At 42.2% G+C, this 13,566-nt stretch overlaps 4 protein-coding genes and 4 non-coding genes across 8 annotated transcripts; 3 read left to right on the plus strand and 5 right to left on the minus strand.

Annotated features, from left to right (window-relative positions):
- Window positions 1–791: 791 nt before the first annotated feature.
- On the minus strand, window positions 792–4,979 carry wdr-31 (WD_REPEATS_REGION domain-containing protein). The gene is made up of 6 exons (NM_061943.5): window positions 4,829–4,979; window positions 2,260–2,618; window positions 1,910–2,208; window positions 1,331–1,496; window positions 1,205–1,280; window positions 792–1,141 (listed from the first exon to the last, which is right to left on the minus strand). Exons 1-6 carry the CDS (start codon window positions 4,927–4,929, stop codon window positions 1,006–1,008), a joined length of 1,137 nt encoding a protein of 378 aa, NP_494344.1. The 5' UTR covers window positions 4,930–4,979; the 3' UTR covers window positions 792–1,005.
- Window positions 4,980–5,469: 490 nt separating this feature from the next.
- T05A8.9 lies at window positions 5,470–5,567 on the plus strand. Its single transcript, NR_050905.1, has one exon. It is a non-coding gene; the product is annotated as an Unclassified non-coding RNA T05A8.9 (non-coding RNA).
- T05A8.t2 lies at window positions 5,481–5,562 on the minus strand. The gene has a single exon. It is a non-coding gene; the product is annotated as a tRNA-Leu (tRNA).
- Window positions 5,568–5,951: 384 nt separating the features above from the next.
- On the plus strand, window positions 5,952–6,049 carry T05A8.10. Its single transcript, NR_050906.1, has one exon. It is a non-coding gene; the product is annotated as an Unclassified non-coding RNA T05A8.10 (non-coding RNA).
- On the minus strand, window positions 5,963–6,044 carry T05A8.t1. The gene has a single exon. It is a non-coding gene; the product is annotated as a tRNA-Leu (tRNA).
- Window positions 6,050–6,364: 315 nt separating the features above from the next.
- On the plus strand, window positions 6,365–7,402 carry T05A8.8 (Mediator complex subunit 15). The gene is made up of 3 exons (NM_001027142.3): window positions 6,365–6,589; window positions 6,966–7,077; window positions 7,122–7,402. Exons 1-3 carry the CDS (start codon window positions 6,374–6,376, stop codon window positions 7,241–7,243), a joined length of 450 nt encoding a protein of 149 aa, NP_001022313.1. The 5' UTR covers window positions 6,365–6,373; the 3' UTR covers window positions 7,244–7,402.
- Window positions 7,403–8,209: 807 nt separating this feature from the next.
- Window positions 8,210–9,406, minus strand: T05A8.6 (DUF281 domain-containing protein). The gene is made up of 5 exons (NM_061944.3): window positions 9,217–9,406; window positions 9,125–9,172; window positions 8,526–8,829; window positions 8,375–8,481; window positions 8,210–8,321 (listed from the first exon to the last, which is right to left on the minus strand). Exons 1-5 carry the CDS (start codon window positions 9,327–9,329, stop codon window positions 8,276–8,278), a joined length of 618 nt encoding a protein of 205 aa, NP_494345.2. The 5' UTR covers window positions 9,330–9,406; the 3' UTR covers window positions 8,210–8,275.
- A 602-nt stretch (window positions 9,407–10,008) lies between these two features.
- Window positions 10,009–12,038, minus strand: T05A8.7 (CxC5 domain-containing protein). Its single transcript, NM_001306593.2, has 5 exons — window positions 11,654–12,038; window positions 11,543–11,607; window positions 10,692–11,034; window positions 10,156–10,635; window positions 10,009–10,110 (listed from the first exon to the last, which is right to left on the minus strand). The coding sequence occupies exons 1-5, from the start codon at window positions 12,026–12,028 to the stop codon at window positions 10,090–10,092; spliced, it is 1,284 nt and encodes a 427-aa protein (NP_001293522.1). The 5' UTR covers window positions 12,029–12,038; the 3' UTR covers window positions 10,009–10,089.
- Window positions 12,039–13,566: the final 1,528 nt, after the last annotated feature.

Genomic DNA, 13,566 nt, shown 5'->3' on the forward strand with positions numbered 1-13,566 from the left:
GAATTTTTTATGAGAGGGATTTCCCCCTGGATAATGTAACTTGGGAAATGTAGTGGTCAGGCTGGGCAAGTTAAGCAAAAGTGGTCGGAGCAGAGTCTAGGAGCCTCATCGAGAGTTAAAAAAACTTTGCCAGGCCCTAGAGTCTCATTACAGGCCCAGAAGCCTCCTCGAGGTCCTTGAGTCTGGGGCAGTCTGCAAGATTTTACAGCTTTTGGCAAACTCCATGAAGCTTACGTAGTAGTTATTAGCCTTATTAGTTATTAGTATTAGTATTAGTATTAGTATTAGTATTAGCCTTATTAGTATTAGTTATGTAGCCAGACCTCCCCAGTCGAAATTTATACTGTCCTTAGCAAGAAATTTTTTAAAGAAAAAAAAAGTATTGTGATGCATGATTTTCGAGAAAAAAGTTGAAAAATTGCAAAAACAAAAGCTCTCTTTTTCTTTCTTCTGTTTTGTTTAGACTGATTGAATGGAAGCTGTGAGCCCTCCTCCCTGCTCTCCCAAATCAAATCGGAACCTTTTTGTCTTTCGCCGTTTTATCTCGGCGGCTTCTTCCTGTCTCTTTTTTTTTTAGAAATTTCATTTTCTGGGGAATTCGGAATTTGTAGTTTTTTGTTGTGATGAAGTTTTCAAAAGTCAAAAAGTTGTAGAAAGTTGCCGTAATGCAAAAAAGAGACTTCTCTAAAATAGCATAATCCGAGACATAAGCCTAAGCCTAAGCCCAAACCTAGGCCTAAGCCTAAGCCTATGCCTAAGCCTAATCCTGAGCCTAAGCCTGAACTCAAAAATTCCAGAATTTTCATTCATTAATATATGTACCAAAATATTCCAAATATTCATATAGGAGAAGATGATAAGAAAAATCGGAGCCCAAATTGGCTCAGCTCGTACAAAATTACACGGGGAGACAGGAACGGGGGTGAGGGCGCGGAAAAAGAGATCACAGAGCGAGATGGAAAGAAATCTACAAAGTGTACAGAAATGTCAGATGATCAAAAAAAATTAGTGAAGTGCGTGGGAGCTTCCCGACATGGCCATACTGTGCTGCTGGATGAGCTGGACGTCTAGGATGACACGCTGCGCCGTGAGCTTCGCCTGATAGTGGATGAGACGGCCTTTGCCACCCGACACAATTATGCTGAAAAAATTAGATTTTCTCATCTCAAGATTCTTAGGATCCCTAGGTTCCTTAGGAACTCACTGTCCATCCGGATAGCTGCAGACTTGAAGATTATCCGCTTCCAGTGGCACGTCCTCGTTCCAGATTGGTTTTAGCACTGGAATCAGAGTTTCACAAATTTTGCTCATTTTCAGATTTTAAGCTCACCAGCCTGCCCGTCCTCTTCAATCTTCCATAGCCTGATCTGCCTGTCAGCCGAGACTGAAGCTAGGAGCCGCTTGGTCTGGTCCATTTGCACTATGGAGAGCGAGGTGACGTTGCCCTCGTGACCGCGGGCTTCTCTGGACTGGCGGGGGTTGCGGACGTCGTAGGACTGGAAAATTTGGATTACAGAGGGGCTTATTAATCGGCCTGAAACATTCACAAGTTCTATTAAGACTGCGCTTTAGATCAAATGAAACTGAACCTTAGCATTCCAGGAACTCTGCGAATCTTAGGCTCAGACTTATGCCAGTCTGGCCCAAACATTATCCTAGCTTGCTCTTCAGGATCGTAATTATACCTACACTTTGACTTGATACCAATCATGCTCAGCTAGTCTAAGTATCCGGCTCACAAGCTGGTCAGCTTTATTTAGGCGCCTCATAATCAGTCCTCAGCCCAAAAAGGGGTACCAGGTATGGGCTCAGCTACAATTTAGAATACTGGGTCAAAAGATCAAAAGTTACGATGAAAGGTGCCGTACAGCGCCCGACATTTTCCTGGTCCCTGCTTCAAATGTCTTACCGTAATCTCACACCCGTCATTGTTGAACCCGTTTGAGCAGGAGAAGAATCGATTCGCACCGTCAAACTCGCAGAACATCTGAATGTGCCGTTTTCGCGGGAATTCGGTCACCACTGACGCGTTACGCGGATCCCACAACCTGACGCTCTTGTCCTCCGACGTCTGAGCCACCAAGTTTCCGTTGTAGGCCATATGGGTGACGAGGTTACGATTGATGGTCTGGGTGCGTACACATTTCGCGGATTCTAGATCCCAGATCTTCACAGAACAGTCACGGGATCCGCTCATAAATTGGTTTTCTGAAATTTAAAATTGAAAACTCTTGCAGAACCTATAGAAAGTATGCTCACCATTAATACTAACAACGCCGGTCACCCCGAACTTGTGTCCATCGAAAACCACGTTCGGAAGATCCCCAGGCTCGTGGTTGAACATCCAATGGGTCAGAGTCCCATTCCTGCCCGCAGCAATCAGTGAGTGCTTGGCGATAAAGTTACGGTAGCAGATCTTATTGATCTCGCACGAGTTGGACCACATATTATGGATCTCGCCACTGTCGGTGTTTGTCAGGACCGCCCGTCCATCCTTCCCGCCTGACAATATCATCCCGGCGCGGATTACGGTCAGGTTGTTCACGGTGTCGACGTGGCCAGCACGACCGACCATCGGCTTCGCGATCTTTCCGTGGGTGGAGCGGGATCGTTGGAGTCTGGAAATTTTGGAAAACATGTTTTTATCGGTGGATTTGAATAATGTTATTCACCAAATTCTCATTGTTCTCCTTGTTTTTGAAAAAAAAACATGTTTTTATTAAAATTTTAGAGTTATTTTTCGCAAAAAGTTAGTACATATAAAGTTGAGCCTAGTGCTCATTTTTATCAAAACACTGAAATTTTCGCTATGAATTTCATTATTTTCTGTGCATTTCTGTGTGTTATCTGTGCTTCGGTGAGTTCAAGCATACAGTACCCATCATGGTAGTCGGAATCAACTACAGTAATGCTACAGTACCACTACAGTAATTCTACGTCGCTACTACAGTAACCTAACAATGACCCTACAGTAGCTCTATGGTACCACTACAGTAACCCTACATCACCACTACAGTAATCCTACAGTACCATAACAGTAGACCTCCATTGCCAATACATTAATCCAGTATCACTACAGTAAGCCTAGAGTATCATTACAGTAACTATACAGTACTACTACAGTAACCCTACATCAGCACTACAGTAATTCTACAATACCACTACAGTAACCCTACATCACCACTACAGTAATCCTACAGTACCATAACAGTAGACCTCCATTGCCAATACATCAATCCAGTATCACTACAGTAAGCCTAGAGTATCATTACAGTAACTATACAGTACTACTACAGTAACCCTACATCAACACTACAGTAATTCTACAATACCACTACAGTAACCCTACATCACCACTACAGTACCATAACAGTAGACCTCCATTGCCAATACATTAATCCAGTATCACTACAGTAAGCCTAGAGTACCATTACAGTAACTATACAGTACTACTACAGTAACCCTACATCAGCACTACAGTAATTCTACAATACCACTACAGTAACCTAACAGTCATCCTACAGTAACTCTATAGAGCCACTACCGTAATCCTACATCACCACTACAGTAACCCTACAGTATCCCGATCTATTTTTCAGGCCCAAGCTCAGGGAATCGTTGTCCCGGAGCCAAATCCAGTGATAGATCTGAAAAATGCACTTTGCAGTTTAATCAGAGAGCTCAAAAGCCTGCTGACCCCGGGTCAAATGTCGATTTATTCGGAGGTAATCTTAATTTTCAAAATTTGAGAAAACATAAACTTTTTCCAGATTTGCCCAGTTATCTACTACTAGCAGTTGGGAAACAAATAATTTTTGTGTTTTTTTGTATCAATAAATATTTTTTTGCACGAAGTACAATGAAAAAAAAGCGTCCCAGTCTGTGTGTCCTTCCCATTGTCATAAAAACCTCAGAGGGTGCAATAAAGTGGAATTTTTTCGTTTTGGTTTTCGATTTCAAAGACGCTCAAAATCAGGGCACACTTTTTTCTTGAAGCTTATAACTGAAATGTTTCAGGTCATTTTTTCCTCAAAAACAGTGGGCTTGAGCTTGACCGTAAGCCTAAGCCTAAGCCTAAATCTAAGCCTAAATCTAGGGTTGAGCCAAAGCCTAAGCCTCAGCATAAGCTTAATCCAAATCCTCAGCTTAAGCCTAAGCCAAAGCCAAAGCCTAAGTCTAAGCCTAAGCCTAGGCCTAAGCCTCAGCCTAAGCCTATGTCTACGCCTAAGTCTAAATCTAAGCCTAAGCCTAATTATAAGCCGCGTCAAAAAATTTTAGATTTTTTTTTGGAAAATGTATCAAATTGTTCCCATGAAAAAAAAAACACGGCTAAGACAAATTTTCAGAAACTGATGAAAAAATGGCCTGAAACAATTTCAGATCGTCTTTTTTTCTAGTTCAAACTTTTTTCTATTGAAATAGGCTTCATGAAACTTGCGCAGGCCTACCAGACTCCAAAAACCTTCCGTTTAATCTTCAAAAGTTAAAATTTCCATCCTAACTGATCGCTTCCTCCCCCGGCGTCCTCCAAAGGAAAGGGCATCAATGTGTCTGCGTCTCTACTTGTCCGTCCACTCACTGACCACCAACCCCCCACAAACAAAAAATGAAGGAAAAAACACACTGACACGCACCAAATGGCAGATGATGATAGGCGCCAAGAGACGGAGAGACGCAGACACATCGAGAGAGGTCGCCCTGGCGAACACTGCGCGCGCCAAGTACCGTTTGAATATGGCGGGAGCCTTTTTGAAAACGTTTTTTTTTTGTGTTTTTGGGTAAATCTTTTTTTGTTCTTTTTTCATCGATTTTTCTACTAATAACTTACTGATTAACGACCGTCTCGTTCGGGTCCAAAGTGCTGATCTGTGTGTAGGTGCCGGAGATCTTGTGCTGCACATAGTGCACAAGCTTCCCAAATTTCTCCATAGTTGGCTGGAAATTAGGTCAAATCGAAAATTAAACAACAAAACCGGGGGGAGCTAAGGAAAAAAAGAAATACTCAAAAGCTTCTTCTTCCCCATCTTAGCTGGAGCCCAGCGCGTCGTCAAGGAAACCGCGGCCGGTGAGAGAGCGCAGAGACGCAGAGAGATGAGCGAAGAGTAAGAAGAAGAAGAAGCGAACAAAAAATGAATTGAAATGAGCATAAAAAACGCGAAGAAGAAGAGAAGATGTGTGTGCCAGCGCACCATAAACACCACCACACCTTTTATTGTTTGAGCCTTCTCTTGTGCTCGGGGGTTTTTCTCTAATTCTATCAAATTTTTGTTGCTCCCCCCTCTGCTACTTGACGAGCTCAACTCTCCAGGGGTCCCCCCAAATTTTTATTTGAAAATTAATAGCCAAAATGAGTGACTGGCTCTTGTGGGAGACTCAAACTTTTCGAATTTCAAACTTTTCCTTGAGAAAACCTGAACAGATAAGCCTGCTAATATTAGTTGTGTAGGCTAGATAACGAGTTATCAGCTACAAAAAAGAACTGAAGAGAGTGGGATTCGAACCCACGCCCCCGAAGGGACTGGTGCCTTAAACCAGCGCCTTGGACCGCTCGGCCATCTCTCCGCCGGCGGCACATCAGGAGCGGAGCGGTTAGCCGACAGGGGGAAAATGTAAAACATGGGAGATAACGTCCGAGAAACATGGTGCATCGAAGTGTCATTTTAGTCTAAATCAGGGTCCAAACTTAGAATTTCACCTCAAAAACGGCTACGCTTATTTCTATATTCAATTTCTTTTTTTTAATCATCGATCTAAAATATCAGATCTATATTCCCGATTCCCATGCCACATTTCATTTACATATAGGTCTCCCATCTTTTGCACAATATTTTTCCACATATATTCAATATACTATTCTGCCAAATAAAGTATAAAAAGGCTTAGACGGCCCCAAACAAATCTACATTCTTTCAAACACAAAATTTTCACAACGCTTCACTGCAAAATAGCTACAAAAAAGAACTGAAGAGAGTGGGATTCGAACCCACGCCCCCGAAGGGACTGGTGCCTTAAACCAGCGCCTTGGACCGCTCGGCCATCTCTCCACCGGTTTGTCTGCAACCCTAAGGGCGTACAGAATTTTATGACTCTTGTGCTCTTTGTGCATTTTTCAGAGCTACTTGTGACGTCAAACCGAGGCGAAAAATTATTTTAAACAAAGCTAATCAGAATGAGACTTTCACCTGCTTCTCGCTTTTCCGTCAAAACTTCTTCTTCTTTTTTTTCAAAACTTCTTAACTCCGCAATCTATAATTTTGTTTTGTTTAGAAATAATTATATACCTAGAAGCTAGCTACTCTCCAATTTCTCCCGGAAATTTTTATTATTTTTGAAGCTCGCTCAGGCTTTCAATTCTCAAATTTACAGTCACCAAATGATACCAACGAATTGCTCAGCGCAAGCGAAAAAGGAGTGTCCGCCGGCTGTGCACGTGCCTATCGAGCCGACAGGCATGAATCAGCAAGGATCCATGCATTTCAGTCAGGGACTGCTTCCGTCGAGTTGTTGGCTGGTGGTTCCCTCATCTGCGCTGATACATCCACAGGTGCCGGTGCCGCAGATTCAGGTTATGAATTCGATGGATTATGTGGTGAGTCGGCCTTTGTCGCCGTTCTTTGCGCTGAGCATTTAGGCGTGAACTCCGGTGTTTACGGCTGCACATCATAGTTGTGCGCTAACCATAAGCAGTGCCAGTGCACAAGGTAGTTATTTGGAAGCAGCCGACACGTTCAGGGTTCCGCGCCACACGGTACACCCCCGCCCGCCGCCACACACGATCACCCTTCTCTGTTGCACACAGCTAAAGTGGCGCGAGGTCCCGCATAGCGTCGGCCGCAGTATACAGTGTGTGATAGTGCGCGCGAGCGAGCGTGCGGGAGTAGGGCGGGCGTGGTGTGCCCTTTTCGCGCCTCGCCTTCGTGGAAGGCCTACTTCAGAGCCATCAGTTAGCTTCTCAAATTTTTCAGAAAATCATCGAAATCGCCTGCGCCGACCTGGCGGTCACCACAAAACTGAAACGCCAAAAGTCAAAGCCCGCAGAGATGAACCCGACGAGAGAGTATATCAGTCATTTGAAAGGTTTGGGCTCACCACTTAGATCTTAACGATTCCTGAATTTCCAGATCAATTCGAACGGAGCCACTACAGTAGAGCTTTGGCGATGCTCAACAGCGTGTCGGGAGCCCAGTCCTCACAGTCGACGTCGCCGATTTCCATGTCTCCACGGGCTTCCAATGATCGTTGATCTTACATATTCTGTGTTGACTTTTTTTAAATCGCGGTTCTTAAGTTATTGAAATGTTTCGGGGTGGTTTTAACATTATTATATCAATTGAAATTTATTATGTATGTTGAATGTTGACATTTTCTGCAAATTAAGTTCTTATGAAGTGTTGAAAAAAAACATTGTTACATTGCAAAGCATGTCTGAAATGATGACCAACCTGTAGGATCTTTTCAAAAAATTTGAGTTCTTAAAAAAAAATTTTCTTAGAAAATCTGAACTGCAATTGTGGTGGTAATCGTGTCCGGATAGACAATTCACATTGTTTTGTGGATGATAACCTACTTTTGACAGGCGTTCGGGAGAAGATGAAAGGGAAAGCGAGAAATGATAAGTGTTGGTTATAAAATTGTTTTGTCAACATATCATATTTAGAATTGAAGTTGAAAACGAGAATTTCCGCATAAATGTTCAAAAATTCAAAATTTCTGAAGCTCTAACCTAATGCTTTGGAACTTCTAGCTCTGAAAAGCATCACCTAAAAATAGGGCAGCCCCCGCAGCCCCGTAGTAGCACAGTTTCAATGATGTCCCGTGCCAATTTTCATAAAACTGAATATAAATTGGATTGATGTTGCTAAAGGGCTGCGAAGGGCTGAACTGGGCTGAAGCTGTGCTGCGAAGGGCTGCGAGTATGAGCTTTTTCCTGAGGGGCTGGGGCTCAGCCTCCTTTCAGCACTGTAGCTCTCTGCTCTCGCAGAGAGTTATCTGGATATTTGAAATGTCAGCTGAAAACCCCAGAATCCTAAAAATAATCCTAAAAAGCGCTAAAACGCTTGCCGCGACCTCTGCCTGCCTCGCGCCGATAGCCTCAACTCCTCTATAGTGCGGCGAAAAACCAGAAAAATGTCGGCCGCGTCGAAAAAGGTCCTTCAACCGCGCCTGCCTTACATGGAAGCCTTAGACGCGAAGGGTCAATAAAAATGAATTGATGTCTATAAGTTTTTATTATATTATAAAATAGCAAAACTGAATTAAATTCCCAAGATTATTCTCAGCATGGTGTTACAAGCTTCAGTGTCACTTCAACGCCGCGTTGCCTGAAAACAGTCAGCTTGTACATTTGAGACACATATTCATAAACTAGACTCACGCTGCACCATCCTGCCATACCCCATCCGCTTGGCAGCGCAATTCAGTATCGGTTTCGTTACCAGTACTACTGCCCGTCCTGGTAACAACGCCTGATTCACTTCTAATCTGAAGGCTTTTATAAGAAATTCGAGCATTTTCTCAAAACTTACATAAAGCTCAGCCGTCTCGCAACCCATATTTTCACAAAATATCTGGAGAGTAGCACAACCATTTACCGTACTTCCAGTTGAGGCACAATGGACGTTAGCGAGCATCGGATCGGTAAGAATGTCTTGTGAGCAGGTCGTGCAATCCGGAGCCTTGGTTGTAGTTGGAGCTGTGGTGGTCGTGCAATCCGGAGCCTTGGTTGTAGTTGGAGCTGTGGTGGTGGTCACAGTTGTTGCTCCCGGAGTTGTAGTTAGCACTGGCTTCACGCGCACTGGTTTAGTCGTTGTTCCACAAGTTGTGCATTTCCTGAAAAGTATTTTGTATGGACCAAAATGTGCTCGAATTTTTTAAAGAAAATTCTCCAATGTTTTTTGAAATTTTTTTAATAGCAGTTCAAAATTTCGAAAATAAAATTGCAAAACTTTTGCTATTTTTCCATGTCACAGTGGTCCATTTAAAGCATATGACAACACCTAGGCCTAAGCTTTAGCCTAAGCCAAAGCCTAAACCTGAGTCTAAACCTAAGTTTAAATTTAAGCCTTAGTCCAAGCCTGAGCCTAGGCCTAAGATTCACCATTTAAAAAAAAAATTTTTAACAAACTTTTGAGAAGTTTCATAAAGAAATGCGTCCATTTGAGCACTTTTCGGTCTATAAGTTCAAAGTTTCAAAAAGATTTTAAAAGTTCAACTTACGTAGTTGGAAGCTTTACAATTTTGGTAGCTAATGGGTCTGGCAAAATCGGGATGCATGAATTCAATTGGTTTGGGCAAATGGCAAGTGCAATAAATAATGCCCAGTTAAACATAGCTGGTGAATAATATTTTGAAGATTAAATAGTTAAGGCAATCACTTTCTCGTTGCTGATAACCTACATTTGTTCATATCATTCGAAATAAGTAAAAGTGAATGGAAAGAAGAAGGATTGATAAGAATTTTTCGAGATTGTTTTTTTTTGTGGCTATACACAAATATCTGAAATTTAAGCTTGAAAATCTCTGAAATACATCGAAAACCTAGCTGAAAACTCTGAAAATCTAGCTTCAATAATCTGAAATTTCCGTTAAAACGTTTGAAATTTTAGCCTGAAATATCTGAAATTCATTAAAATTTTAGCTGAAAACTCAGGAACTCCAGCTTGGTTTTCCACAAAAAATAGTTGAAACTTTGGCCGAAAACAATGAGTTTCCAGTTCAAACTTTTGAAGTATTAACTCAAATTTTTGAGCTCAAGTCTTGAAGATTTTGGACCAAAAAACTCAAAAAAATGAATTGAAAATGCCCAGATTTGAGACAAAATATCACTTTTTTGCTGGAAAACTCTGAAATTTCCTCAATTTTTTGCTGTAACACCTAGGATTTCAGTCAGAAATATTTGAATATACAATTGAACTTTCTAGAATTTCAGTTAAAATTTTAAAACCTTCATTTTAAAGCTATCGGAATTTCAGTCTAGCATTTTGGAATTCAAGCTCGAAAAATTATGAAAAAAATTTATTTGAGCAAAAAAATTGAAGAAAAAAAAACAAAAATGCGCAAAAATTCTGGGAAGCAGCACAAGTAGTCTGCTCAACAAAACTGAGATGGAGCCTGAAACAAAACAAAATCTAAACTTTCCAAGCCTACTAGTCCCACCTGCTTCTTCACATAAATGCTCTCATCCGCGCCAAACTTGCACCCACGCACCAGATCCTCCATCCCTTCAAACTTGACATATCGACTGCTCAGCAGGCTGGTATCCACCTCCAATCGCCTAGCTTCGGCCTCCCTCGTCTCTGTCACCCAAACATCATTCTCCGAATAATACCTCGCGAACATCACAATACAATTCACTCTCTGCTCGGTTTTGCTCAGCTGCCCCTGTTGCGGGAAGTAGCGGTTTATCTCGATGAGCAGTCTGTCCAACATCCCGTTGGTCCAGAACTCGAATTCGCCGGGCATCGGAACATGGACCTCGACGGCGGCGTTGGTGCTTTTTTTGACGTAACGGAGTTGCCAGAGCACGTCGCAGACCCGGTTCTTGAAGCAGGCATGGTGTGCCGAGATATTCAGCTGGCGGTCGTCCTTCACGTTCCCATCGGTTTGCCCGCAGAACTTGCAAGTGTGGGTGTTAGGCTGAAAAATAGATGATGAGGACTTCGCTGCGAGACCAGGTTAACCCCATCACTCACCTTCTCCTCAATATACTTATCCCTGAACGCGTAGACCGCCTTCAGCGACGACATCCATCCCTTCCCAAAGCAGTTCATCATGCACTCGGTGAACTCTTTCCGTTCCTGAACTCGATGAAGCCTCGGCACAAGAGTGTCCAGCACACATGCCATTTTGAACAGATGGCACGAGCACACAGGGATCTCCGGCAGGGCGACAACGGCGTGTGCCTGCTCCACAGAAAGCATTTTCTGCAGGCAGGGGCCTGCGTAGATTGCGAAGGCCACCTTATGGAGGCGATCGCGTAGGAAGTGGATTTCGCCAAATGGTTTTGGGCTGAGACATTCGATGCAGTAGTGGATTCTGGAAAAAGTGCAGGATTTTTGAACTGAAATGTTTAAAGCTGACGGCCCAAACGGGCATCAGACCGCTGACAGCCCAAACGATGGAAGCATGGAGGCCTAGGCCCATTAACTGGGTCGTGGGCTTGGCTCTTAACAGTTGCATGCGACCCAACAACCAGTGGCGGGCGGACATTCCTGGACGGCCGGCAGTCGGGGACCTGCCGACACTTCCAGGCGATCAAGGCTTCCCAGCAGATGGATCCGGACCAACAGCTCCAGGCGGCCCGGCAGTCGGGGACGGACCGCCACTCCAAGGCGGTTCAGCAGCTGGCTATGGCCCAACAGTCCCAGGCGGCCCAGAAACGGCGGGCTGGGCCCCGTCTATGCCGTTCACACGTGGCGTCAGTGCGTCCCCTTCCCATTTGATCTCCGGGCACCGCACAAAGTTTTGACTGGTTGACCTATAACCAATCCGCAAAATACCCGAGATTCCCGAAGATTCCACAAAAAAGGCCTTCAAAACTCACGATACATCGCCGAGCGTAAATGGTTGGTAACTCCCACGCGTCAGCTTGCCAGTCTTGTTGAACTCCTGAAGCATGCTGAAGTTCTTTAAAATCCCAAATTTTCCAACTCACCAGCTCCGAACTTTCAGAGTACAACGCCATGAATCTTCTCAGCGACCAATACAACGACCGCTTCTCGACAAAATCCACAAGAACCTTGTTGGCCAACACTTGCAAAATGCTCAGCCCGACAGACGACACTGTACCATCCGACCGAACCTTCATGATCTTGTCCAGCACCTTTGCCGCGTAGAAAAAGTGCACCGGACAGTAGAAAGCGTTCTCGTTGTCCATAAGCATCACTGCCTGATTGATCACAGTCATGTTTAGGATCACACCCATAACTAGGAGAATTAGACGTTCGGTTTTTTGCTTGACCATCCAGATTGTGGTGGACTGGGCGAAGCAGAATCGGCACGCCGGACGTTTTCTGGGGTTTGGCGGCATTTTTGGAGCTGGAAATTGGAAAATTCGGGAATTTTGGAACTTTGCGATTTTTTCTAACTGTTGAGAGAATTTTTACTCAAAAAGTTTTTTGGTAAAAAGATTGGAAAAAAGTGGAAAAAAGACAGAAAATTTTAAGAGTGCGTGTCGAAAATCTTTTTTGGTAAAAGCTGGACCCAATAAAATATTGGTATAATGTTGATTAAACTTGTACACATGAATTTTTAAATAAAAAGGTTTTATGGGTACTTGGAAATTAGCCTGGAAAAGTTGGGTATTTTGTCCGAGAGGAGTACACGGGGAGAAGCCTTTTTTCATCGAATTGACGCAATTTTCAGGTAATTTTTTAGGTAGTTATCTAGTTTTTTTCAGAGAAAAATGGAGTTTTTACACCAATAAATAAATTTTGGCCAACGTGTACTCCTCTAGGATAAGTAGAAATTTCAAATTTGAAAATATGAGTTTTTTCAATCCGATTGTTCGAGAGGAGTACACAGGGAAAATGTTAGTTTTTTGAACGTTTTTTTTTCAAATTTTCCACTTTTATCATTTTCAAACAGCACAAGCTCAACGCGCATTCCGTTAGTTCCAGTGAAATTTCTATAGATGCACCATGTCCCAGAACTGGCCGCACGACCCGTGTAATCCTCTCGGACAAGCCGAAACTTAAAATTGTTGTTTTATTATAGTTTGAAAACGTTTTTTTAATAGTTTTAAAGTAGCCGGATTAAAAAAAAAATATATGGAAAATGTGGAAAATTTTTCAATTTCACTACCGAGTAAGTAAAAATTTTAAAGTTCGATTTTCCGAGAGGAGTACACGTTTTTTTTGTAATAGGCAAGTTAAATCATATTTTTAGGTAAGAATGTGTAAGTTTCAGGTAACTCCCGTGTTAGTAAGCTTCCTGTCGATGCACCATGTCCCAGAACTGAAGCCTTTGTGTACTCCTCTCGGACAAGTGGAACATGATTTTTTTTAAATGTTTCAAATGCCTAACACCTCTATACATAAAAAGGCAAAAAATCAATAATACGAGATGATCAGAAAATATGAAAAAAAAGTGTGGTTGTCGAGCAGAATGTACATGTGCCCCCCACCTCCCGAAACAATTCACCGTGGGAAACTGTATGACCCCGCATGATTTTTTATTCAAAAAGTGTAATTGACAATTGGAAATTTGAAGTAGGAGTGCTGATAGTTTAAAAAGGAAAATGGAAATTTGAAAAATTTTGAGAAAATTTGGAATTTTTTTTTATTTTCAAAAAAAAATTTTAATTTTTTAATTTTTTAATGAAAATTTTCAGAAATTTTTAAAAAATTTTTTCACTCGAAAATATGCTTTTTATAATCAAAAAAATGTAGAAATGTTTCAAAAATTGTCAAAAATATGTTTAAAAATGTGATAAAATGGACGAAATATTCGGAAAAACATTACAACACTTTAAAGAAAACACACATTTTTAATGGAACTATTATTCAGGAACTCCATTAATTTCTTTTTGTTTTTATGTTTGGATAACGGTTTAGATTTACTATGAAA

Source organism: Caenorhabditis elegans, chromosome II (genome assembly GCF_000002985.6).
Source record: "Caenorhabditis elegans chromosome II".
NCBI lineage: Eukaryota > Metazoa > Nematoda > Chromadorea > Rhabditida > Rhabditidae > Caenorhabditis > Caenorhabditis elegans.

Coding starts and splice junctions, on each gene's coding strand:
- wdr-31 (NM_061943.5), bottom strand. CDS start 4,929: ATGGAGAAATTTGGGAAGCTTGTGCACTATGTGCAGCACAAGATCTCC. Junction 1,497..1,909: donor ATGACGGGTGTGAGATTACG/GTAAGACATTTG, acceptor CAAATTTTCCAG/TCCTACGACGTCCGCAACCC. Junction 1,281..1,330: donor TGAAGAGGACGGGCAGGCTG/GTGAGCTTAAAA, acceptor CTCTGATTCCAG/TGCTAAAACCAATCTGGAAC.
- T05A8.8 (NM_001027142.3), top strand. CDS start 6,374: ATGATACCAACGAATTGCTCAGCGCAAGCGAAAAAGGAGTGTCCGCCG. Junction 6,590..6,965: donor TGAATTCGATGGATTATGTG/GTGAGTCGGCCT, acceptor CAAATTTTTCAG/AAAATCATCGAAATCGCCTG. Junction 7,078..7,121: donor GTATATCAGTCATTTGAAAG/GTTTGGGCTCAC, acceptor CTGAATTTCCAG/ATCAATTCGAACGGAGCCAC.
- T05A8.6 (NM_061944.3), bottom strand. CDS start 9,329: ATGTTTAACTGGGCATTATTTATTGCACTTGCCATTTGCCCAAACCAA. Junction 9,173..9,216: donor ATTGTAAAGCTTCCAACTAC/GTAAGTTGAACT, acceptor TTGAACTTATAG/ACCGAAAAGTGCTCAAATGG. Junction 8,322..8,374: donor GTATGGCAGGATGGTGCAGC/GTGAGTCTAGTT, acceptor GACTGTTTTCAG/GCAACGCGGCGTTGAAGTGA.
- T05A8.7 (NM_001306593.2), bottom strand. CDS start 12,028: ATGCCGCCAAACCCCAGAAAACGTCCGGCGTGCCGATTCTGCTTCGCC. Junction 11,608..11,653: donor ACTCTGAAAGTTCGGAGCTG/GTGAGTTGGAAA, acceptor AGCATGCTTCAG/GAGTTCAACAAGACTGGCAA. Junction 11,035..11,542: donor TTTACGCTCGGCGATGTATC/GTGAGTTTTGAA, acceptor CACTTTTTCCAG/AATCCACTACTGCATCGAAT.